Below are 25,941 nucleotides of genomic sequence, written 5' to 3' on the forward strand. Positions count from 1 at the left end.
CGTCCCCCATCCCCAATCCCCAGTCCCCCATCCCCAATCCCCAATCCCCAATCCGCAATCCCCAATCCCCAATCCCCAATCCGCAATCCCCAATCCCCAATCCGCAATCCCCAATCCCCCATCCCCAATCCCCCTTCCCCCATCCCCAATCCCCAGTCCCCCATCCCCAATCCCCAATCCCCCATCCCCAATCCCCAATCCCCAATCCGCAATCCCCAATCCCCCATCCCCAATCCCCCATCCCCAATCCCCAATCCCCAATCCGCCATCCCCAATCTCCAATCCCCAATCCCCAATCCCCCATCCCCAATCCCCAATCCGCAATTCCCAATCCCCAGTCTCCAATCCCCCATCCCCAATCCCCCATCCCCAATCCCCAATCCCCAATCCCCCATCCCCAATCCCCCATCCCCAATCGGCAATCCCCAATCCCCAATCCCCAATCCCCAATCCCCCATCCGCAATCCCCCATCCCCAATCCCCCAATCCCCCATCCCCAATCCCCAGTCCCCCATCCCCAATCCCCGCGGGGACCCCGCGCGTTCCGCGCCCCCTCCCCGCTCCCAATCCCCTCCCCGTCCCTTCCCCGCCCCACGCGCGTGTCCTCGCCCTCCCCCGCCCCGCGTGGGGGCGGCGCGGCCGGGCCGGGCCGGGGGGGAGCTCGGGGGGCCGCGGGGCCGGGCGGGGGGCGCGGGATGCGCGGCCCCCGATGGGATGTAGCGGGCGGCTGCTGGGAGCCGCCGGGGGCCGCGGCGCCTCGCTGCTCCTCACCATGATCCTGTTCTTCACCTACTTCTTGTCCTGCCTGCCCGGGCCCTGCGAGCCGCTGCCGCCCGCGCTGCTGCCGCCGCCGCCGCCCGCCGCGCTGCCCGCGGGCCCGGGGGAGGCGGCGGCGGGCGCGGGGGGCGCGGGGGGCGGCAGCCGCCGCTTCCCCCAGGCCATCATCGTGGGCGTGAAGAAGGGCGGGACGCGGGCGCTGCTCGAGTTCCTGCGGGCGCACCCCGGGGTGCGGGCGGTGGGCGCCGAGCCCCACTTCTTCGACAGGTGCTACGAGAAGGGGCTGCGCTGGTACAGGTGAGGATGCGGCGGTGTTAGGAGGGCCGAGGGGGTCGGTAATTAGCGCGCTGTTAATTGCCGCACGGCTTGGGATGTGGTAGGTCCGCAACAGGCGGGTCCCGGGAGAGAAAGGGGGTCCGGGGGGCAGCTCCGAGCCTCGCCACGGTTGGGGCTGCTTTTGGGGGGCTGCCGCGTGTGGTAAGCGGTGTCCCTGTCCCCGTGTCCCTCCCTGTCCCCACACCTTCCGTCCCGCATCCCGCCCGGCCAGGGACGAAAGCGGCAGCAGAACTGCGCTCGTTTCACTCCGCAGGCTTCGAGGTTTTAACCTTTAGTCCTTTACGCCCAGCCGTGCCCCCGTCTCCCCACCGCGCTCCTTTAGGAATTGTTTTATTGGTGTGGTTTCTGAAAAACAGAAATGAGCGAGGACCTCGGGCTTGATCCTGAGCGAGTCCGTGGGATCCCCTTGGGCAAAGGGCAGAGCTGGAGCGATCCAAGGGTTTTGTTTTGTGAGGGTTTCCATGGGATTGAGCTCTTGGGGCGATAAAGCGTTCGGAGGAGCAGCTACTGTGCATGTGGAGCGTATTAAACTCCGTCTCCCGGCCAGCTCCGGAGCGCTGGGCCAAGGCGGTCGGCAGCGATAACTCCCTGGAAGCCGGGGGTGGAATCTGAATCTGCCCCGTTATTCTGAAGGCAATCCAAACGTGTCGATGTATGAAAGCGCCGTGGTGTTCTCGGGGAAACATCTGAAAATAATCAAAGGAGCAGCTCTGCTGTCCTTCCTGCCTCCCATCCCGCTCTCCCCGAGCCCCGCGTTTCTCTCTCTCCGTCCTTTGGGGGAGGCTGCGGCTTCCCAGCCCTCGCCCAAGTAACAACCTGTGAAAAATCAGCGTCTTTAATGGCAAGAGTCATTTTAGCGGTAATTTTACCCGCAGACTTTCAGCTCTCCGAGCCCACATCTGGGGCTGTAAAGTTACGACTTAGCACACCTTCAAACCCCAGTAAGTAGCGGCGCTCATTTTTACGGCCGCATTAATATTGCCGTGATTTACGAGCTCGTTCCTCGGCTCCGCGCCGCTCCAGGAGCAATAATGATGATCACCAATCTTTTTTGGGGCGAGGGCTGCGAGCTGGCTCTCGCTGCTCGGCAGAATGGGGCTTTAATGACTGCGAGCGCATAATTAAAGCGGGGAAGGGAAGATCGAACGCTTTCATATCGCTCGGGAGACTCGCAGGACGGAGCTCAGAGAAGGAGCAGAAATAAATCTGAGTTTGGATGGCTCTGCCGCGGGTTTTAGTGCTGGAAGCGCTCGCAGGGAGCCTGGCCTGACACCAGGATCGGGGTGATCCCGCATGTGGTTGTGGTAAATTTGGGGAAACGGAGCGGGGAAGGTTTTCTGGGCTGGGGAGAATCCGCATCCTCCGGGGCGAGGCAAAAATCGGGAGATGTTTCACTGAACTCTGCATAAAGTGTGGTTTTAATCACACACACACACAAGCATTTCCCTTCGCTTCCTCTCCTCTCTGCCTCTTGTTTTGTCTTCTCACAAGACCTCGCAGCACCGAGGGATTTTATCCCCGGCAAAGCCAGACAGAGCTAAATGTTTAAAGCTGGGTTGTGCTGCAGTGGAGGGGAAGAGGAGTTGGACAGAAAATCGGGTTTTTCCTATGGATATCTCCAAAGTGGCGTAAACATTTTTAAAATATTTGAACTTGCTAGGAAACCGAAATTACACCAAGTGCTTCTCACGCCAAGATATTTGGCCCGAAGGCACCTGTAGGTTGTTGCTTGTTTTTTTGAGTTAATGTGGAAGAAGAATTCCCTTGGAAATATCACTCCAGAATTATTTTGTTGCTCTGTCCCGTAGTGATTTCCCTGCTCTGGCAGGAGCATCTCCTCGTGGGTGATGAGCAGTTTGTTGTAAATTACTGACTGAAATAAGTTATTCTTTCTGGATTGCTTTATTCAATTTAAATTTGAAATGGCCCAAAGCCCCCCTTGGTTTTGGAGTAGCAGTGAAAAGAAAATGTTCTGCAAAAGCTTCTCCTACAGAATTCCTTGAGTTGCTACAGCTTTAGCTAATTCGGAGAAGATTAGACACCTTTTGGAGGCTGCAGCATAAATGATTTAATGGCTGATCCAAGCATGATGGGATGCTTTCTCCTCAAGCAAAACACAATTTTAATTTTTTTGGCACTCTGTGCTGCTTGAAGGAAACTTAAATAAAAAGAAGAGAGGATGCTGGGGTGTCTGCTGCAGTTTGGGGTGTGGGGGCCCCCTGTGGGGCCTGTCTGTGGTGTTTTGTGGGAATGCAGGTAAAAACTGAATTGAATCCGAGCAGTTTGGGGTGAGATTCAGAAATCCATTGCAAAACTTGGAGCACCTGTGAAGGTGTGGGGCCAGGTCCTGCCTGTGGGGATGGAGGAAAACAACATTTATGGGGTGAAGGGGTTTGTGGCAGCATCAGCTCAGTGTGAATGGGCTTCTCCCGTGGCTCAGTGTGGATGGGCTTTTCCTCTGGTTCGGGTTTCCCTGTGAGACCTGGGGTCCCTGTCCCTCTCCTCCATCCCATCCTCCTGCTTTTCCCAAGGGCCAAAGGAAGGTTTGGGCAGGAACGGTGCTGGGCCAGGGCTCTCTGCACCCCGTGTGTCCCTGGGATTGAGCTCCTACAATCTGTAGGGATTGTAAAGGATCCTCAATTTTCATACAGTTTGCATCAGAAGTATTTAAATGTACCATGGGATGTCCGGTGATTGTCCCTCTGCAGCCAGAGGGACACGAGGGGCTGCGATCCCACCGAGCATCCTCAGGCCCTGCAGAGCCAGCCCAGAGCTGCGAGACACTCCGAGGCCAGATTTAACTTTTAATTGTAATTTCCCCGTCCCATCCAACACGGAAGCTGGCATGAGGAGGCAGAAACTCTCCGTGGGGCTCCTCATCCCCCTGCGCTGCTGCTGGGCCGTCCCAGCTCGGCAGCACCTGCGGGAAGGTGCGGGGGGAGCAGAGAGCCCTTCCCCGGCCCGCGGGCTTCGCCCCCTCCCCTTCCCCAGCCCCATTCACGGGAGCTCGCAGCGCTCTTGAAAGGCTTCCAGCATTTCTCGAGGCAGACTTTGTTATCTCGGAACCTCGCAGCCGCTCTGAGCGGCAGGGGCAGGACGCGGCTGCGGCGCTGCTCTTTTGACTTTTGCCGGCGGCGTTATTGGCAGCTGAAAAGTGCGGCTGAGTGGGTGCCCGGAGGGGGTTTTGTGTGTGTTGTGATCGCACAGACAGATCGCGACACTCTATAGCCCTGCTGAATGGCAGCGGCTCCTCCGGAGCCACCGGGCTGCGATTTGGCACCGCTTGCAGGGCGAGCTTGGCTTGGCTTTCCTTTTGGGAAGCGCAAAGGTGGGGACGGACAAAGGAATCCGGGCTGGCGATGCTCGGGCTGCTCCGGGACGTTATCTTTATTCATTGGCACCGCTAATCTCCCCTCGTGATGGACTCAGAGCCGCCCTTGTTCTCCCGGGCCGCTCGCAGACGCTCGGCCCCGCAGCTTCTCGCCTCTATTTCTTTGCGATCTTTTCTCCTTTTTTTGCGCTTCCATTCACAAGTGAGACCTTTCTGTCTCAGCTTGCCGGATCCTCACCCCCGTGTTTGGGAAATGAAACCCCGAGTACAAAGAGAACATGCGGGAAACCTGAGAAAAAGCTGATTTTAACTAAGAACAAGATACACTAAAGCTTTTATTGAAGGTGGAGTGTTTTGGATCGGCTTTTATGCGCTGTTTTAGCCCCAGCCCTACCCTTAGGACCAGGTTTAAGCTCTGGGCAGCCGGATGGGTCTCCCTGATGATGTGCCCCTGTTTTCTGCTCCCAGCACTTGGGAAGCAATCCATAATTCGTGCAAAGTTTGGGTTTCTGCAAACTGCTTTCACGTGGGATTAAAAATAGCTTTTACTGCCACGATGAGGAATTAACATTTGAAACCATTTAAAGAGCTCCCAGGCAGGGACTGCTGCGGGTGGGGAGGGACAGGGGCTGTGCCTGTCCTGATTTGGGGGGTCGGGGATGGGGTGAGGAGGAGCTCAACCCTCCTGCCCCCCAATTTCATGTTATTCCTTGATTTCCACCCGGCCAGGTTTTCTTCCTGGTCCCATCAAGTGCTTCTTGCTGAGCCAAGCAGGTTTGGGGGCCTGAGTTTGGGCCTGAATTTGAGCCTGGCTCAGCCTGCAGGCTGAAATGAAGTCGGGTTTTCCTTGTGCTGCTGCTGCTGCTCAGATCGTGTCAGGCCCGAGCGATTGGAGCTGCGTGTTAAAGCTGGCTGGGATTTTGGGGATAAAACTGCGACTTGCAGCGTGGAAGGAGCTGCTCTCCCCGCCTCAGGAATGCTCTCCCTGTCTCTGCTCTGTTAAATAAATGGGGGGATTGCACCCGGGCTGGGCAGGGGGTGTGCAGGGGTTAAGGATTTCACATCTGCCAGGATTTCTATCCCAGGCTGCTTAAACACACCCAGAAATCACAGGGCTAGTTTAAAAAAAAATAACATTATGGGAATGAATACCTTTGGAAAAGGCTTCTTCATTCCTGTCCTTTTTCTTGTTGTAACCTCAGGGGGTAGAAATTGAAATATTGAAGCGTGGCTTTTTTTTCTTTTTTTTTTTTTTTTTTTTTTTTTTTTTTTTTTTTGGTCCATGTAACTCCAGGGAAGTTTTGAAAATATGTCAAATATTGCCAAAAAAATTCACCAAGAGCCGGGAAAGCCACAAGGCTTCTGTTAGTGGAATTACTGAAAGCTTGGAGAAATAATCACTGCAGTGTAAAGGAAAGTTTGGGAGTTTCTCCTGCGAGGCATTAGGTGGATTTCTTTTCCCGGGATTTTTTCTTGATAGTGACAGAAGGTGGAAAAGGCCGGTGGATTTAGAGGGTGCTTTCATGCAAGGAGAGACAATTACTTAAGAGAGTTCAAAGCTTATTTATAAAACAGTAATTACCTTCCCCTGGGATGGAGACGGGCAGCTCTGGCGGCGGGGAGGGGGTTCCAGCACTTAATTGGCAAAGATGCTTAAAAGCTTCCTCCTGACCTTTTCAAAAACTTTCTGCTGCAACAGGCTCGGGCAGAGATTGAAAAGCTGCCCGGGGAAAGGCCAGGTTTAATGCCGAGACTTAGCTCTAAATGGCTTTTCAAAGGGCTGTGGAAATCCTCCTGCTTAGGGAGCTGGGGGTGTCAGAGAGAGGGAGGGAGGGATGAGGGATGGATGGATGGATGAGGGTTGGATTAGGGATGAGAATGAATGATAGATGGATCAGGGATGGATGGACAGATGAGGGATGGATGGATGGATGGATGGATGGGTGAGGGTTGGATTAGGGATGAGAATGAATGATAGATGGATCAGGGATGGATGGATGGATGGATGGATGGATGGATGGATGGATGGATGGATGGATGGACAGACAGAGATGGATGGATGGATGGGTGAGGGTTGGATTAGGGATGGGAATGGATGGATGGATGGATGATGGAGGGATGAGGAATGGATGGATGGATGGACAGGAATGGATGGACAGATGGGTGAGAGTTGGATTAGGGATGGGAATGAATGATGGATGGATGGATGGGTGGACAGACAAACAGATGATGGATGGATGGATGGATGGATGGATGGATGGATGGATGGATGGATGGATGGATACATGGATGCTCCTTGTCTGCAGGACAGAACTCTGGGAACAGGGTGGAACCTGAGCCTGGCAGTTCCCTCCCCACATCCCAGCTCTTGGGATGGCCAAAATATTAAAGTGAGGAGCACAGGGATGCTCTGAGAGGCTTCTGTGGGGCCTGGTTGGAAGCCTGCTCTGGGGGGTGAAGGCAGCCAGGGCTGGTCCATGCAGTGGTTTCAGATGAGTCTTCCCTTTCCTGTGGGAATTCATGGGATGGTTTGTGTTGGAAGGCACCTCAAAGATCAGCTCATCCCACCCTGCCATGGCAGGGACATCTCCACCATCCCAGGCTGCTCCAAGCCCCAATGCCCAGCCTGGCCTTGGGCATTTCCAGGGACCCACAGCTGCTCTGGGCACCTGTGCCAGGGCCTCCCCAAATTCATGAGGAACAGCCCAGATCCCCCAATCCCACCATGACAAACTCGTGGTGGTCGCAGCCCTGAGCTTTGCCCGTGGCAGGGTTGAGATCTTGGCTCAGGTTTTACACACTCACCTTTTGTGGTGATGGTCCTGAGTGGGACATTCACAGCAGCTCCTTGGAATTCCCCTCCTTCTCTGCTCAGAGACAGCTCAGATCACAGGAATCCTCCAAATTATTCATGCATCCCTGCAGTGAGTGACTCTGACTCGTTTGAGATGGAAATTTGGATGTGGCACTGGGACTGTGACAGGGCACAGGGGAGCTGTGGGGTCCTGCAGGTCACCCCAGGACTCGGGGTCAGTGTCCAGCTCTGTGTGTGGTACCAGGGCTGGTGGAGAGCAGGGATGAGCCAGGTTTGCATGGCTGGGATGGTGCAGAGCCATGGAGAGCAGGGATGAGCCAGGTTTGCATGGCTGGGATGGTGCATGGAGAGCAGGGATGAGCCAGGGTTGCATGGCTGGGATGGTGCAGAGCCATGGAGAGCGTCCCTGCTCCACCACAGGCTGTGCCCTGACCTGGAGCTCAGGGAGTGCTGGTCCTAGATTGAAATGCAGGGGAAATGGCTGAAATTCAGAAAAATTCACCATCTGGGCTGTTAAAGCCCCAGCACGGGATGTTTCAGGCAGCCTGGGATGAGAGCAGCACTTTGGGAGTGGGATGAGCTGCCGGGCTCCACCAAGGAAATGTCGTAATAAACTCCTCTCTCCCTGCCAGCAGCTCACAGCGAGGGGTGGCAGGAGCCTCCCACGCCCCCGGGGCTGCTCTGCATCTTAGCACACAGAATTGATCAGGAGCAGGAGGGAATTACATTCATACAGTCACTTGTCACTGAGGTCTTATTAGGAACCTGCGCTCATTAGTGTGGGGAGAACAAGGCTGCGACCTTGTTAAGCTCCTTGGGCAGGGAAAGGCTCATTGACCACTTTGCTGCTGATTTATCACCGAGCCCCTGAGCTGTGTGTGGCACACCTGGCCCCGGGCACACCTGGAGGGCTTTTCTGTAGCTGGAGTGAAGAATTGGCGTCCCCTCCCCTGCCCCATCCACACCCTCCAGGCTGATCCAGCCGGGAACTCGCAAATTCGCAGCCGCGTTATGCAAATAAAATAAAATAAATAAATAAAAGCAGGCGGCGGTGATTGATGGGAAGGGCCAAGGCAAGTGACAGGGCCCGTCCCCGGGGGGCACATCCCGGCTCTGCTCCTGCCTTGTGCAACCTCCCAGCTGCTCCAGAGCCGCGGTGTCCCAAAGCCATCCCAAACCTGTCCCAAAGCCATCCTAAAGCCATCCCAAACCTGTCCCAAAGCCATCCTAAAGCCATCCCAAACCTGTCCCAAAGCCATCCCAAAGCCATCCCAAACCTGTCCCAAAGCCATCCCAAACCTGTCCCAAACCTGTCCCAAAGCCATACCAAATCTGCCCCAAAGCCATCCCAAAGTCATCCCAAACCGATCCCAAAGCCTTCCCAAACCTGTCCAAAGCCATCCCAAACCTGCCCCAAACTGATCCCAAAGCTATCCCCAAACTGTCCCAAACCTGTATGAAAGCCACCCCAAGCCTGTCCCAAAACCATCCCAAAGCCATCCCAAACCTGTCCCAGGGCTTGGCTCAGCTCTGGGGACAGATTTGGGCACGGCAGGAAGGACATGGAGGGGCTGGAGCGTGGCCAGGGAAGGGAACAGAGCTGGGCAGGGGCTGCAGGATCCCTGAGGGAGCCGGGCAGGGGCTCAGCCTGGAGCAAAGGGGGATCAGGGGGCCCTTGTGGCTCTGCACAGCTCCTGCCAGGAGGGCACAGCCGGGAACAGGGACAGGAGCACAGGGAACGGCCTCAGGCTGGGCCAGGGCAGCTCAGGGTGGGGTTTTAGGGAGAATTCCTTCCTGGAAGGGCTGCCCAGCCCTGGCACAGCTGCCCAGGACAGGGTGGAGTCCCCATCCCTGAGGGGATTGACAGCCCTGTGGATTGCTGGACTGGGTGATCTTAGAGGGCTTTTCCAGCCATGATTCCACAAGTCCATAATTCATTCTGGGGGTGAAATCAAAGCACCATCGGGGCAGGATCCCGAAATGCCTCTGCCAGCTCCACAGATTATTTAATTTGATTTTATTTTCCCCTCTCTGGAGGCTTCTGTGCCCGAATGTTTCCCTGTCCCCACCTGCCCCATCCCGCCTGAGTCCCCGGTAATTCCGAGTGACAAATGTCCCCTCCAGGGCCACCCTGCCAGGCAGGAATTGTCCCTTAAGTGGCGGCCAAAGAAATCCTGCAATTCCCGGGGGGGGGGGGGGCCTCGGTCAGTGCCATCGATCGGCCACTTGTCACTGTCAGCGTGATGGCTCAGTGCTGATAGTGCCTGGGGACGGGGAGGGGACACTGCTGTGCCAGGGCACACTGCTGTCTGAGGATGGGATACTGCTGTCCGTGGGGACACTGCTGTCACACTGCTGTCCTGGAGAAGGGACACTGCTGTCCCCGCTGTCCCCAGCGTGCCACAGTCTCTCCAGGGCTGTCCCCCCTTTTCCTGCAAGCGCCAGCCTGGCGGTACAGGGGAGGGGGCTTTATTTTTCCTCTGTCGCTTCTCTGCTTCCCAAAGTCATCCCCCAGAGCCACACAAGCCTGAGAAAAATTTCGAGGGGCCGCTGCCAAGGACTTTGAGGCGAGGTTTGGGTTTTGTTGAGGGCAGGCAGGGTTTGTGTGCATGAAAAGCCGGGTAGAATGTCCCCCCGCAGTGCCCGAGCCCCGAGCGTGACAAACCCGCATCCGCCGGGACACAAAGGAGCTGGGAAAGGGGCTGGGATGGGGTGGGATGGGATGGGATGGGCTGCTGCCAGTGGGACAGGGACACAGCCCATGGGACAGGGACACAGGTGTCCCCATCCTGCTCCATGGGGTGGGACACAGGGCTTGCATCAGCCCGGGAAAGGCCCTGCACGATTGGAGCTCTGGGTATTGGGATTTTTAGATTTCTGTGCTGACAGACTGACTCCCAGGAGGGCACTGAGTTTGTCCTGAGGCCCTGGAGAAAATTCCAGAATTGATGGATAACACCAGGATTGCAAGTGTGCAGTTGGTTAGAAGTGTGTCATAGCACAGAGTCAAAAACTTCAAGTTTTAGAATATAGTAATATATAGAGAGTTGAGATACAAGTTTTAAGACAATAACTAATCTTTCTTCTTCATCTTCTTCTTCATTGAGTGGTGCTTTGGGTTAGGGTTGGGGATTTCACCTGCTGTGCTCAGGCACTGTCCTGCTCTGGTCTCCCAGGGTTTTTTGGGATCCTGGCTGCCCCTGGCTTTGGGGTTTGTTTGGAGCTGGTGTGAGGGAGTTTGGGGAGCTCAGAGCTCATTTTGGATGGATGGATGGATGGATGGATGGATGGATGGATGGATGGATGGATGGATCCCCAGGGCAGGGGACAGGGCTGGGACCCCCAGTAGGTCACCCTCGTTAGCCTGAGTGTGACATGGCAGTTAATTACCCCCTGTGCCATCAGAGGGGACGTGTGGGGCTGGTGTCACTGTGCCACCGCTCTGTGTTTGATCCCCGTCTCGTTACAAGGCAGATAATGAGGGACAGCCTTGCTCTGGTCCTGGTGTGAATATTAAAAATTCATCTTTGGCTGCTTTGAGGAGGATCAGGAGCGTGTGAGGGTGCCCTGCATGCACAGGGCTGAGCAGGGATCACACCCAGGCCTCGCTCATGTTAGAGCTCATAAAACTTGAATTACTGAGCAGACACTGGCCAGGGGAGATTCCTTTCACCATTAATCACTCTGATGGTGCAAGACCTTTTCTAAACATTTTTTTTTCTGGGCAAAATGCCTTTAAATGAAGGCTCAGAGGCTCAGTGAGCACCTAATTCCAGCTGTGCCCAGCTGTGTGAGCCTCATGTCAGCGCCACAACCAAACAAATTCCTGCGAGTGTCAGCACACGCCTGGCTGTGGGGGGTTTCTGGTTCCTGACACCCAGGGCTGATGAGTTCCACGCTGAGCTGTGTGTGTGTGATGTACCCAGCCCTGACCCCACTGCTGATGGGTGCAGGGCTGGGCAGGGCTCTGTGGACAGAAACCTGGCTGTGAGACCCTCTGGGATCACTGGGGAGCTCTCAGGGACAGATCTCACTCTCTGCATGCAGCTGAGAAGAAATTAAAGCACGATCTGGGTGGAGGACAGGGTGGGAGCTCCTCTGATTTAATTCAGAATCCCCAGGGATTTGATAATTTTTGAGCCATGGAGCCTTGGCACAGGGGGAGTTTCAGTTCTTGCTCGAAGCCAGCAAGTCCTGAAGACAAGAAAACTGTTCCAGGGACAGGAGAACCTTGGCCCATGTGAGCATGCACAGCTGTGCTTGAGCACAATCCCAGTTTGGGCTGGAACTGGGCTGCAGGTGTGTCACAGTCACATTTTCTGCAAAAATCTCCTTGCCCAGGATCCTTCTCCTGGGAAGCTGAGAAGCCTCAGAGAAAAAGGGAAACAATAATGATCTGATTTGCTTCTCCTGTGTTTTGCTGCTTTGGAATGTGGTTGGAGATTGTTTCCTTGGATTCTGGTGTGAGTTGATTTCACTCTTTGGCCAATTACGATCGAGCTGTGTCAGACTCTGAAGAGAGAGTCACGAGTTTTCTTTATTATCTTTTAGCCTTCTGTAAGTATCCCTTCTGTATTCTTTACTATAGCTTAGTATATAAGAATATACTATATAATATATAGTAATATATAGTACTATATAATATATAAGAATACTATATAATATAGTATCTTAAAATAATAAATTAGCCTTCTAAGAACATGGAGACAGATTCCTTCCTGCCATACAAGAGAGATGGTTCATGATCTTCTCACCTGCAGAAAAACTTCAGCAACAGAGGTTAGGAAGCCATTTGGAGATGTAAACATCTCCCAAACCATCTCCCAGGCCAAAAAAAAAAAAAAAAAAAAACCCAAACCATCTCCCAGGCCATAAAAAATCCCCAAATCACCTCCCAGACCACGAAAACCCCCAGACCACGCTGGCAGCCCAGTGAGGAATGGTGGTTCCTGTGGTCTGAGGAGCTCAGCAGGTCAGATGAAGCCAGGAGGGAGCAGCAGGAGCTGGAGGTGCTGCTGGTGCCCCATAGCCAGGCAGGTCTGTCCTGCCCAGCCCAGGACGAGCCCCACAGTGCTGTCCCCGTGCAGGACAGAGGGGAGCAGCCCTCAGAGAACAAGGGGAGCTGCTGCCGCTTCAAAACCCGCCTGGGAATTGATGCCAGGCCTCCAACAGGCCGATGCTCCTTTCTTCTCCCCGTTAATTAATTCCTGTGCCTGCAGTGAGTTTCCATCTCTTATTTGTGTGGCAATCAAAGGCTGCGAGCAGCGAGGCTCACATGAGGAACAGACCCGTCCAAACCCTTTTTTCTCCTCTTCCCGCATCACTCCTGGCCCTCTCCTCGGGCTGCCACGCTGCAGCTGAGGCACAGATGCCCAGAGATGGCTTGGCTGGGGCAAGAAGGGGCAGCAGAGCCTGGGGTGGCTCCCAGCAGGTCCCCTTGGCTGTGGGGAGGAGGGAGAACGGGGCTGGGATCTGCTCAGAGACACAAATGGGCAATGAGGGGTCACCTGGGAGTGCCTGGGGATTTACAGCCTCGATAAAAGGGGATGGGGAAAGCAGGGAAGGTTTGTGGGATCTGCATGGAAATCCCTGGCCTGACCCTCACACCCCAGAGAGAGAGAGATTAAATATCCAGGGATGCTTTGGGGGACAGCCCTGCACATCTGGGGATGGCTTTGGGAGAGCCCTGCACATCTGGGGATGGCTTACCTAATTCTGGGGTGTTTTCCTCTCCCTCTCTTTGGGGGAGAGCCCTGCACATCTGGGGATGGCTTTGGGAGAGCCCTGCACATCTGGCCGTGCTTGGGCTGACACCGAAGGCCCTGGAACTTCCATGGGATCAGGGAATTCCAGACTGGATCGGTTGGGAGGGACCTTAAAGCTCCTCCAGCTCCAATCCCAACACCTCCCACCATCCCAGGCTGCTCCAAGCCCTGGCTTTGGGCATCCCAGGGATCCAGGGGCAGCCACAGCTGCTCTGCAGATCCATCCCTGTCCCTCCCCACCCTGCCAGCCAGGAATTCCCCCCAATATCCCACCCAAATTGCCCTTTTCTGAAGCCATTCCCTGTGTCCTGTCCCTCCATGCCTTGTCCCCAGTCCCTCTGAGCTCTCCTGGAGCCCCTTTGGGCCCTGGAAGGGCTCTGAGCTCTCCCTGGAGCTTTCCCTTCTCCATGCTGAAAAAGGAGATTTGTGGTTCAGGGAAAACATAAAAATTGTATTTTTAGGTGACTTTTATGTAAAAAAAACCCAACCAAAATACCTGTGAGGGCAAGGGCATAGTAGAAGCAGAAACTGCAGTTGCATCAAGCTGGAAATCCTAAATAATCCCAAAATAACCCAGGCCGCAGGTTTGGAAGTTGCTTCTTTTCCTTGTTTGAGGAAAGGGAGAAAAAAAAAGAAACCTGTGTCTAAAGCCTGTTGCAAGGAAATGAATTGCAAATAAGAAAAACAAATTGGAGTTAATTCCCCTTTTCCAGCACGGCTCCATTCAGTGTTCTGGGAGCCAGGGGATTTAGGGATCTGCAGATAGCTCAGTGTTTTTGGGTAACAAGTACAAACTGTAGCAGCTTTTAAGGCTTCAGAAGCTGTTTTTGATTAGGATCTTTTCTTTTGACAACTTTTTTTTCTTTTCAGGAAAGAAAAAAAAAAGGAGGGGGGAGGAGGAAAGGGCTTTTTGTAACAGAGTTGGGTTAGAGATGAGGGGAAAATCTGTTTGAAATATGCAGGGACCTGAAAACAAATCTTGAGTGAATAATAAGTTTAACTGACCTTAAAATATCCCATTGCCATGAGGGATTTGAGAGTAATACTTCAAATGGATTTTTGATGAGGCTCTGCAGGCTGTGGGGAATTGAATATTTTTACCCAACACGTTTTCTTATCTAAAATTTTCACAACAACTAGGTGGGGAGAAAAAAACTATTTGGGAATGCCCAAAGAAGGGTTGGGGTTGTGTTGTTTTATTCTAAAGCTGCTGCTGGGCAGGGAAAAACCAATCTGCTGCAAGGTCACTTTTCAGGAGGACTTTAATTCACCAATATTTGAATTTAATCCTGCAGCAGGATTCCTGGATGGCACTCTTGGCATTCCTGGGTGCTTTCCTCATTGGGAAAATGGATTTACCTGATCCCAGGAGGTTTTCTTCATTGGGAAAATGGATTTACCTGATCCTGGGGTGTTTTCCTCATTGGGAACATGGATTTACCTGATCCTGGGGTGTTTCCCATGGATTTACCTGATCTGGGGTGTTTTCCTCGTTGGGAAAATAGATTTATCTGATCCCAGGGGGTTTTTCCATGGATTTACCCGATCCTGGGGTGTTTTCCTCACGGGGTCCTGGCCACCACTCAGCTGCAGCTTTCCATGGAAATGTGCAAGAATTCCTATTTTTAATCCTCCTCCTCCCTCAAATCCAGCTGGAATGGGCTGGTGGGATCTGACAGGGCAGACAGCTGGACAGACAGACAGACAGACGGAGCGTGTGATTGCTCCAGCCACACTTCCTTCGGAAACCAGGCTAAAAATAAGCAAAATCCAGTTCTTTCCCACAAAGTTGCCACAAAGTGAGGCTTTTCCAGTGGAAACAAGTGTTTTGTTAGAGAATTCCCAGTTGTTCCTGCTGGAACAGGGAGGGAAGGAGCCCTGACAGGACAGATGGAGCCCCTGTCTCCATCACCTGGGGCTCACCCAGAGCTCTGGGAGCTGCAGAAAATTCAGGATATCCTGGAATTCCAGCATGGTTTGGGTTGGAGGGACCTTCAAGCCCATCCAGAGCCAAGGGCAGGGACATTTTCTGCTGTCCCAGGTTCTCCAAGCCCTGTCCAGCCTCTCCTGGGACATTCCTGAGCCTTCCCAACATCTCCACAGTCCCTTTGGCCATGGCTGGAGGAACAGATTTCCCTTTTTTTTGTGCTGCAAAGTGCATAATCCAGCCCAGCTCCCTGCTCAGGGGGGATTTCCTTCACCTGGGGACCAGCTGGGCAGCAGCATCCCCACATTCCCAAACCTCCCACGTGGATTTGGGGGGCTGCTCCCTTACCTGGGGCAGGGTGAGGGGCTGAGCAGGTTAAGGAGACCAGAATAATTTATTCCATGCTGGGGCTCCTCTCCCATTTCCCTCCCACTGGGATGGGATGGCACAGAGGAGTTTGGGGATGCTGGCTCCCATCCCTGCCAGGCGGTGGGTGAAGCTCCCTGCCAGGAAATGAGGCTTTTTCTGATAGTCACAAAAAAAAAAAAAAAAAAAAAAAAAAAAAAAAAAAAAAAAAGCTAAATTTGTTTCCCATCTTCCCTCAGGCCGGATTACAAATTTGACCCAGATGGGGATTCTGTGTTGTTTCTGTGGAAAACTGGATGCATTTTCCTTTTCCATCCCAAGGAGAGCAGCGTGACAGCATCAGGCCCGAGACAAACAGCACAAAAACCAGTTTGGGGTTTGGAGGAGAGGAGAGGAGAGGGCACAGAGGAGCTGCTGCAGCCTGAGCACCCTGAGCTGGGTGGGACACGGGTGGGATGTGGCTGAGAGAGGCACAAGCTGCTCTGGGGACACAGCAGCCGAGGGTGGCCAGGACAGGGCTTTGGGGTGATGCTTTCCCTGTGAACCCCCAGGGTGAGGGGAGCAGGTTTGGGGTGAGGCAAAGTAGAAATTTTCCAGGGTAGAAATCCATTTTGATTAAGGTGAAATTCTTGCTCGCCCTGGCTGTGCAGGAGCAGGGTGAGGGAGGGGACAGCCAGGGGACCCCCAGCCCTGCCCACGGTGGCCTCGGGGCCATCTGGAGAGCCCGGCCGCCCCTTGCCGTGGCTGCTCCGGGCTCGGCCCCATCCCGAGATCAAATAAACACAAATAGCCTGAAATTATTCATGGCTCTGGGGACTTGTCTGCTGCCCGTCAGCAGCTGCTGAGCAAATCAGGGCAGCTGTCAATGGGGCAGCGGGAGGGGCTGCCTCTGCCTGACATGTGTGGGCAATTCCTCCTCCTCCTCCTCCTCCTCCTCCTCCTCCTCCTTTCCTTCCTTCCTCCCTTCCTTCCTCCCTGCTGCTCCCGCACCTGCGGCACCGGCACGGGCAGGAATTCTTTGGCTGCACCCCGGGACTGGTACAGGGAGGGACCCCTGGGAGCCACAGCCAGAGAGGGGATGGGGGTCTTGCCCTCGTTAATTAGGCTGGGCTAATTAGCTGGGAGTTGGTGGGCTGGGAGTGACTCCAGGGAGTGTCCCCTGGGATGGATGGATGGATGGATGGATGGATGGATGGATGGATGGATGGATGGATGGATGGATGGATGGATGGATGGATGGGATTTTGGGAATAAATCCCTCCCTGGAGGGTGGGCAGGCCCTGGCACAGGTGCCCAGAGCAGCTGTGGCTGCCCCTGGATCCCTGGCAGTGTCCCAGACCAGGTTGGAGGAACCTGGGGTAGTGCAAAGGGTCCCTCCCTCCCTTTTCCTTCTGCTCAGCCAAGCATCAGGAGATGGAAGAATTCCTATTTCTGCTGTCTGTGTAACTGTAAACTGTACACCTGGAAGCCCCAGTGATTTTTGTGACCCTTTTATGCCTTTCCTCTCCTCCATCAAGGTGGGAAACCAGGCAGGACCAGCCTGTTGCTGTGAGGGGATAATTTAGTGAGAACTAATGAGTGTAATTTTAAAATTTGTAATTGAAACCAAGATCTTTAGACAGAGTGGTCTCAGGAATATTTTTTGCCTTTTTTTTTAAAGAAACCTTGGGCTAGTCAGGGTTAGTGGGGTCCCCTCCCTCCCCAGCAGCTCCAAGAACAATTTTCCCTTATTTATCGGCACTCCCAAGGACCCCGGTTCCCAGGGGGATAAAATCTGTCACCAGTGTCTGTGCTGCAGGTTCACAGGAGGGTAATTTGTGTTTCCCCTGCTCACACAGCAGGTCAGGTCATAAAGCACCAGATCCACGGGGAGGGGAGAGGCTCTGTAAAGGCTGCCCGTGCTGAAAGGTGCAATAATCCCCCGGATTACTGCCGGGGGAGCTGCAGGGAAATTTACTGCCTTGCAAAGGGATTATCCCAGCGCCGCCGCTGCCAGCGGGTTCCTTCCCTTTCTTTCTTAGAGGAAGGAAGTTTTTCATTGAATTCCTGCTGCTGGAGCCACCGTGGGGCTGGGAGGGGAGGGATTGGATCCATCCCACCGAGCCGGGGTTATCCCATCTCCCCAGGTTATCCCATCATCTCCCCACCCAGGTGGGACAGCGAAACTGGAGCTGGGCTGGGATTGAGCTCCTGCAGGGGTCGAGATTGCTGCAGAGGGATAAAACAGGAGGATGGGTAAAGAGGAGAAGGGATAACCAGGAGGAGGATTAAAGGGGAGAAGGGATAACCAGGATGAGTGATAACCAGGAGGAATAACCAGGAGGAGAGATCAAGAGAAGGGATAACCAGAAGGAGGCATAACCTGGAGGAGGAATAAAGAGAAGAAGAGATAACCAGGAGGAGGAATAACCAGGATGAGGAATAACCAGAAGGAAGAATAACCAGAAGGAGGGATAACCAGGAGGAGGAATAAAGAGAAGGGATAACCAGGAGAAGGGATAACCAGGAGGAGGAATAACCAGAAGGAGGGATAACCAGGAGGAGGAATAAAGAGGAGAAGGGATAACCAGGATGAGGGACAACCAGCAGGAGGGATAAATCCTCTCCAGAGCAGCTCCAGCTGCAGGAACAGCCTTTGCTTTACTTTGAGCACTCCAACCCCAAGCATCCCCTCCTGTGAACGGGGACCAAACCCAAGAGCTCCATCCCCCATCCCGAGCAGAGAACGGGGCTGGAGCGGCTTCCCAGGCTGGAGCAGGAGCTCAGGGCCGCTCCCGAGCTCCCAAGTCCTTCAGCAGAGCCCCCCGGGGCTGGGGAGGGTTGGTTTTGTGTGATTTCCTTCCCCTGGAAGGCAGGAGAGGGGGCTGGGGCAGGCAGGGCCTTTAATTGTGTGCAATGAAGGCTGACAGTGCCGAGGCACAGCCTTTAAAGGGGGTACTGAACCTTTAATTCCTGAATAAATCATCTCCAGTCTGTTGCTCCTTCATCTGCAAGCTGTTTGAGGGGACACACGGGCACTGCTGGGAAGGGTCACGGCCAGATCAGAGCCCGGGGCTGGCCCGGGTCAGGGGCAGGACACCGGGCACAGGCTGTCCCCTCCCTCCGGCTCAAAGGAGAGGACATTCCTGGCGGCTGCCATGCTGGGGGCTCCATTCCAGAGGGAGGGAGAGCTGCCAGGGCAGCCCTGTCCCCACCGGGCACAGCCCAGGGTCACAGCAGGGTGGGCACGGGCCAGGCCCCATGGCTTGAGGGGTTTGGGGATTCAGTGCCCCATCATGGTTGGGTATGTGCCAGTCCCCATTTTCCTCGGGGAGGGTTGGGGTGACACAAACCCCCCCACACACTTTTCCTCCTCCTCTGGGACTCTTCGTCCACCCAAACCCAGCCCAGGGACCCCGAGGGGTGGCACTGGGAGAGCTTTGGGGTCCTTGTGTGGGCTGGGGACCCTCCCTTGTGGTGCTCTGTGGGGTGAGGGGGGAATTTGGGGTTCTGGGGGGCAGGAGGAGCCCCCGGGGATGCCCCAGCTGGGAGCACGACCCGCCGGAGCCCCTCGCTGTGTGATGTATCAAACGGTAATTAGGAGCAAAGGGCAGAGGGGCGCAAAGGAGCATTAATAAATTATCTGCCTGCCTGTTAATTGACGTGTCTCAGTCAGCCCGTGGTGGAGCCCAGGGCTCGGCTCCCCTTCCAGCGCATCGCGGCCTTGTTACTGCCCTCATCAGCATATTCAGGGCTCCCTGCTTAAAGCCAATTAGCTCCCGGCCAGGCCTGATTGGGAAGCCGCGGCCTCATTTGCACATTTGTGAATCGGCGAAAGAATCAGAAATAATGGGGGCAGCTCGGGGCTGGGGAGCGCTGGGGGGGCTCTGCCAGGACCTGCCGGGGAAGGCGAGGGGCAGCAGCTCGGTAATTAGGGGAAAAAGGAACGTGGGCTAATTTGGTCCCGGGCGGCTCGGGGAGCTCATCCCTCCCGGTTCATCCCTTCCCATGTTCCACCTTCCCAGCTCATCCTTCCCAGGTCTTCCCTCCTGGTTCATCCCTTCCCAGTTAATATTTCCCGGTTCATCCCTTCCTAGCTCAGCCTTCCCAGCTCATCCCTTACGAGTTCTTCCCTCTGGCTCATCCCATCCCTTCCCAATTAATTTTTCCCAGTCCATCCCTTCCCAATTCATGCCTTCCCAGTTCATCCCTTCCTAGATAATATTTCCCAGTTCACCCCTTCCCAGTTAATATTTCCCAGTCCATCCCTCCCAGTTCACCCCTTCCCAGTTCATCCCTCCCAGTTCTTCCCTCCAGCTCACCCCATCCCTTCCAGTTCAATCTTTCCCAGTTCATTTATCCCAGTCCATCCCTTCCCAGTTCATCTCTCCGCGTCCATCCCTTCCCAGTCCACTCCTCTATGCCCTGCGCTGGTTCCTGTGGGAAGGAGAGGTCCTGGAGAGCCCTGCGATGGGCTCAGCACATCTGTCCCCCCTTTTTTGGGATCAGGGCTCCGCCATTCCCGCAGCAGTGCCCAGCAGGGATTCGGGGCTGCAATTCCCGTCCCTGCCCCTCGCACCCTTTTCCCCAGCGGAGGGGCCGCAATTTGAGCTGTCTGGAGGAGAAGGTGGATATCTACATTGGCAGCTCCAGTGTGACACCCGGAGAGCCCCGTGGGCACAAAGGCAGCCTTGTCCCGGCTGTGATAAACCCGGCTGTGATAAACCCCGCCAGGATTCCTCTGCAGATCCGATGGCACCGGGCTCTGCCTGCAGGATCGATGTCCCGAGCCCTTCCCGGTCCCAAACTATTTTACATTCACACAAAAACGGTTCTGTCCCTGGCCTGCTGCCTGTCACCCTGCCCGGGGTGTCCCCTGGTGTGAGGGTGTTCGCAGGGGTCCCAGGATGAGGGAAGAGATGAGAATGTTGACTCCATGTTTCAGAAGGTTTGATCTATTATTTATTTTATTTATTTTGATTTATATATTACATTAAAACTATACTAAAAGAATAGAAGAAAGGATTTCATCAGAAGGCTGGCTAAGAATAGAAAAAGAAATGATAACAAAGGTTTGTGACTGAGACAGCCCAGATAGCCAGACTGTGATTGGCCATTAATTAGAAACAACCACACGAGACCAATCACAGATGCACCTGTTGCATTCCACAGCAGCAGATAATCAATGTTTCCTTTTTGTTCCTGAGGCCTCTCAGATTCTCAGGAGAAAAAATCCTAAATAAAGGATTTTTCAGAAAATATCACGGCTACACCCTGGAGCTGGGGGTGTCCCCTGCCCACCCTGGGGCTGGCGGAGCTGTCACCCCTGAGCTGCTCTGGGTTTGTCCCCAGCCCCATCCCAGTGCCTGGAGGAGTCACTTTGCCATGCAGAAAGCTCTCAGCTGTGTCCCCTCTCTGGTAGAAACCTCTGCTTTTCACTCCTTTGGGCTGGGCTTTTTGGTGAGGGCTCATTTTGTAAAAATAGTGGTGGAGAGGGGGATTTTTATCCCCCTTTTTGCTCATTTTGGTGATAACATGGAACATGCAAGCCTTGACCCCACAGCACCCATCATTTCCACCTGTGGCTGGTCTGGGGTTCTGGGCTCTCCCAGCTCAGGCAGGACCTGTGTCCATGTGGAAATTCCTCCCTGGCAGAGCCTGTGCTGCTCTCCTGCTTTGGGCTGGGATAGAGTTAATTTAACTGCTGGAGCTGCCCTGGGTGATAACTCAGCGATGCTTTGGGCTGGAGACTTGTTTATCTCCTGAGAGTGCATCCCCATCGGTGCTGGGAGGAGTTCTGCTCCAAAAACCATCCGGAATCATGAAGCAATTAACTCTGGAAAGTTCTGTTGGCCCGGTTTTTGAAGTCTGCTTTGATTCCCTGCCTGCTGTGGCTGTTAATCACTACTTAATGCAGCTCTCTGCATTTTTATCATCATTTTGTCTGCTGTAATTTATTGCGTGTTACCTTAACCGAGGAAGCATTTTCATGTGTTGAATGTCTCTGTGCAGGAAACCCCTGCTCAGATGCCTCTCAAGTGCCAGTTTTATTAATTAAAAACAAACATTTATCACTTAACAGAGAGGCAAAAGGGTTTTTATCCCTCCTCCTGGGCACACAGCCTCCTCTGGAAATCCCAATTCCTTCCAAGGCTCCCCAGTGCCGTGTCCTGTACCTGCAGGCACTGCTTGGCATTCCCAGGGTGCTTTCTGAGGGTCAGGAAGAATTAACTGTAAATTTAATTAACGTTCCTAATGTTTGGGTTAAAGCGGAGCCCAGCAAAGCCGGCTCTGCTCTTTGCCGGTTTGAGCCAGAGCTGGGTGTTATCAATAATTAACTGTGCTCATTTAGGGGAAGTATTGGGGCGTTAATGAAACTGTGAAATGTTTAATTGTTGTGCCAGGAGCTGGGGCTGCTGAGGAAGAGGAGGTGTGGCACAATTAATGGCTGTTCCCGAGGGGATCCCGGGATGTCCCTGGGATGGGGAAATTCAGGGATGGAGGTCCCCGCACCCATCAGAGCCACAGGAGCCGCTGGGAGACCCCTCCCAACCCTGGTTTTCATTAAAACTTCTGTTAATTACCTTATAATTAAGCTGTGGGGGGTGTGGATGTCCCTGTGCAGGACAGGGAGGGATAGGAGGGGTTAGGGAGAGATAAAGAGGGGATTTCCAGAGGGGCTGTGCCTGTCCCATCCCTGGAAGGGTCCAGGGCCAGGCTGGGTCGGGTGAGGATGAGGATGGAGCCGTTCAGAAATCCCAAGGAAACACAGAATGGATGCCCCAGGAAGGTGCCAGGAGAAGCTGGTGGAGCAGCCTGGAAAGCCTGGAGGCATTTCCTGCATGGGATTAAAGTTCAGGATGCTCGGCTGGGTGGGAAGGCCCTCAGGAGGGTGGTGGAGCTGTGCTGTGCTCCCAGTGAATCCCAATCCCCATCCCGTGGGTTTTCCTGGGCTCTGGGACAGGGATGGGTCTAATCCCTGCTGGGAAGGCGATTCCCAGCAGGAGCTGTGTCAGTCAGCCTCTGGTGAGTGCAGTTATTTGGGGAAAACTGCTGGAAATGATGGGAAAAGCAGCTGCGGCTGCCCTGGGATCCATGGGCACCCACTGGTGCCAAGCAGGGGCTGTGTTGCCAGGTGAGGGCACCAGGGATGGGAAATGCCTCTAAAAACGCTGGCACTGTGCAAAAATTAAAATAAAAGTGGGGGAGAAGCCACAAATGGCTTTGGCTCTTGTTTGGGGGAGGGAGCTGTGCGGGCCCAGCGTCGCTCACAAATGCTTTTAATAAAATGTTCTTTCCTGAGTCCAGGGGAAAAATCCCGGAAACCTCAAGCTTTCCCCATGACATAAGGAGCAGATGCTGCTGGGCACAGCCCTGTCTCTGTCCCCAGCTCCCTGCCAGGCACAGCCCCAGCGCTGGGATGCAATTCCCAGAGAATCCCCGGCTCTCCCTGGCAGTGCCCGGGACCAGGATGGGGCTTGGGGCACCGAGGGACAGTGGAAAGGGTCCCTGCCCTGGCAGGGGTGGCATCTGTGAGCTCCCTTCCTGTTGGGAAAGATGAAACAAGAAAGCCTCATCAATATGATTGCCTGGCAAAAGATTTTGAGAATATGGAAACTATAAGCGAGATTGAAATGAAAGCAAGCCTCGAGATCCCTTAGTTACTGAACAACTGGAAAACAATGGTGTGGCCAGCTGAAGGTGATCTCAACATCCTCTGCCTGCAGACAGGCCCAAGGGTCAGAGCAGACCCTACAGCTTGGCAGAAGGGGCCCAAAGAGGAGTTTGTAGGGTTTAATATGTAACACAGTGTGGTAATGTAATGATTCTTACAGGCTGTATGTAAATGCTGTAGGATTTGTATATTGTACTAGATTGGTTAGTGAGAATTAGAATATTCAACATAGAAGAAGATTTATTGTATTGTAACAAGAACTCTTAGCTCTTACTTTTCTATGCTCTTACCCCTTTTACTCTTATGTTTTTACTCTCTCACCCTCTCATCCTCTCTCCCCCTCTCTTCTCTGGGCCTGCTCTGAGCTGTGGCAGCTCCCAGCAGGGCCCTGCACCCAGGCCCTGTGCAATAAACCCCAAATCCCAGCAGGGCTCTGCACCCAGGCCCTGTGCAATAAACCCCAAATCCCAGCAGGGCCCTGCACCCAGGCCCTTTGCCATAAACCCCAAATCCCAGCAGGGCCCTGCACCCAGGCCCTTTGCCATAAACCCCAAATCCCAGCAGGGCCCTGCACCCAGGCCCTTTGCCATAAACCCCAAATCCCACGACCTGGCTGCAGAGATCTCTCGTGTCCATCTGTCCCGACCATCCTACCCCCGATATTCCTACACCTTCCCAAACATTCCGGGATTTTGTGGGGGGCAGCGGGGCAGGTGCCTGTGCTGGTGGCAGGGAGGACCCGCTCTGTCACACGGGGTGACACGGCTGGGTAATTTCTGCGGCAATTAATGCCTCATTAAAGTGCACGAGGGAACAATCAGAGCAGTGAATTTTACCCAGCACAATGGCTGGGCCCTCCGGGGTTTTTTTTTCTGCCTTTCTTTTGAAAAGGAAACAGTCTTTTTCTGGCTTTAACTGCTCCCTGTCTGGAGGCAGAGGAGGAGGAGGAGGGAGCCTTGGTGGGCACCTCCGTTCCCAGCTGGTGCTTGGGCATCACCTCCGTGATGGGATTTCCCGGGATTTTCCTCTGCAATCCCACGGGGACATGAAATCTGACTCGAGGCAGGGATGAACACCAGCCCCGTCCCAAAATATTTGTGTTGGGATGGAGGCGGGAGCAGGCAGGAGAAGGGCAGGAGGGATTTGCAAGGCTGGGGAGGGATTCCAGGGGGAGCAGCAGCCTGCAGAGTGGGACAGGGGGACAGGGAGCTCCTTCCCAGGGACACTGGAGGGGACAAAGGGAATGCTGAGGTGGGCAGAGAGCCTGGAGCTCGGGGACTCCTAGGAAGGGTTTTAAAGATGAGAAATGACCAGAGGGATGTGACAAGGTGGGGCAGGAGGGAAGGGGAGATGTGGCTGTGGCTGGGTGTGGATGTTTGCAGGCAGCCTCTTCCTCTTCGTCTGGAAGACACGAGAATCCGACTCCATGTTTCAGAAGGCTGGTTTATTATTTTATGATATATGTATTATATTTAAAAGTTAATGATATATTAAAACTATACTAAAAGAACAGAAGAAAAGGATTTAATCAGAAAGCTCGCAAGGAAAAGAATAGGAATGGAATAATAACAAAAGTTTGTGTTTGAGAGTCTGAGATAGCTGAGCTGTGATTGGCCATTAATTAGAAACAACCACATGAGACCAATCCCAGATGCACCTGTTGCATTCCACAGCAGCAGATAACCATTGTTTGCATTTCATTTCTGAGGCCTCTCAGCTTCTCAGGAGAAGAGATCCCGGCAAAGGGATTTTTCAGATAATATCACGGCCACAGCTGGGAAGCCCCTGAGCATTTCTGGGTTTTGGGGTTGTTCCCACCCGTTGAGACATCAGGTGGGAGCAGCTGAGCCCTGACTGTGTCTGTCTGTCCTCAGGAGCCTGATGCCACGGACCCTGGATGGACAGATCACCATGGAGAAGACCCCCAGCTACTTTGTGACCAAGGAGGCCCCGCGGCGCATCCACAACATGTCCCGGGACACGAAGCTGATCGTGGTGGTGCGCGACCCCGTCACCCGCGCCATCTCGGACTACACACAGACCCTGTCCAAAAACCCCTCCATCCCCAGCTTCCAGGCCCTGGCCTTCAAAAACCTCAGCACGGGACTGATCGACACCAGCTGGAGCGCGGTGCGGATCGGCATCTACGCCAAGCACCTGGAGAACTGGCTGCAGTTCTTCCCCCTCTCCAGGTTCCTGTTCGTCAGCGGGGAGAGGCTGGTCAGCGACCCTGCCGGGGAGATGGGCCGCGTCCAGGACTTCCTGGGGCTCCAGAGGCTGGTGACAGACAGACATTTCTACTTTAACGAGACCAAGGGCTTTCCCTGCCTGAAGAAGCCCGAGGGGGGGAGCAAACCCCGGTGTCTGGGCAAGTCCAAGGGGCGGCCGCACCCCACCATCGACGGGCAGGTGGTGCAGCGCCTGCGCGAGTTTTACAGACCCTTCAACATGAAGTTCTACCAGATGACAGGGCAGGATTTTGGGTGGGACTGAGCCCATCCCCAGGGCACGCTGCCGGGCTGGCACCTGGGCTGCCAGGACTGCGGTCCAGGGATGTCTGTGGTCATCATTGTCCAGGGATGCCTGTGGTCACTGTGATCCAGAGATGTCTGTGGTCATCATGGTCTGGGGATGCCTGTGGTCATCATTGTCCAGAGATGTCTGTGGTCATCGTGGTCTGGGGATGCCTGTGGTCATCATTGTCCAGGGATGCCCATGGTCATTGTGGTCAAATGATGCCTGTGGTCATCATTGTCCAGGGATGCCCATGGTCATCATGGCCCAGGGATGCCTGTGGTCAATGGATGCCCATGGTCATTGTCCAGAGATGCCTGTGGTCATCATGGTCCAGGGATGCCCATGGTCACTGTGGTCAAGGGATGCCCGTGGTCATCATTGTCCAGGGATTCCCATGGTCACTGTGGTCAAGGGATGCCCATGGCCACCCCACCAGCACCCTCCTCCCTTTGT

At 54.3% G+C, this 25,941-nt stretch overlaps 1 protein-coding gene across 1 annotated transcript; it reads left to right on the plus strand.

Annotated features, from left to right (window-relative positions):
* Nucleotides 1-709: 709 nt before the first annotated feature.
* Nucleotides 710-25,464, plus strand: HS3ST6 (heparan sulfate-glucosamine 3-sulfotransferase 6). The gene is made up of 2 exons (XM_059484283.1): nucleotides 710-1,074; nucleotides 24,846-25,464. Exons 1-2 carry the CDS (start codon nucleotides 710-712, stop codon nucleotides 25,462-25,464), a joined length of 984 nt encoding a protein of 327 aa, XP_059340266.1.
* The last annotated feature ends 477 nt before the right edge of the window (nucleotides 25,465-25,941 follow it).

The sequence above is a fragment of the Ammospiza nelsoni genome, chromosome 17, assembly GCF_027579445.1.
Source record: "Ammospiza nelsoni isolate bAmmNel1 chromosome 17, bAmmNel1.pri, whole genome shotgun sequence".
Classification (NCBI taxonomy): domain Eukaryota; kingdom Metazoa; phylum Chordata; class Aves; order Passeriformes; family Passerellidae; genus Ammospiza; species Ammospiza nelsoni.

Coding starts and splice junctions, on each gene's coding strand:
- HS3ST6 (XM_059484283.1), top strand. CDS start 710: ATGGGATGTAGCGGGCGGCTGCTGGGAGCCGCCGGGGGCCGCGGCGCC. Junction 1,075..24,845: donor AAGGGGCTGCGCTGGTACAG/GTGAGGATGCGG, acceptor GTCTGTCCTCAG/GAGCCTGATGCCACGGACCC.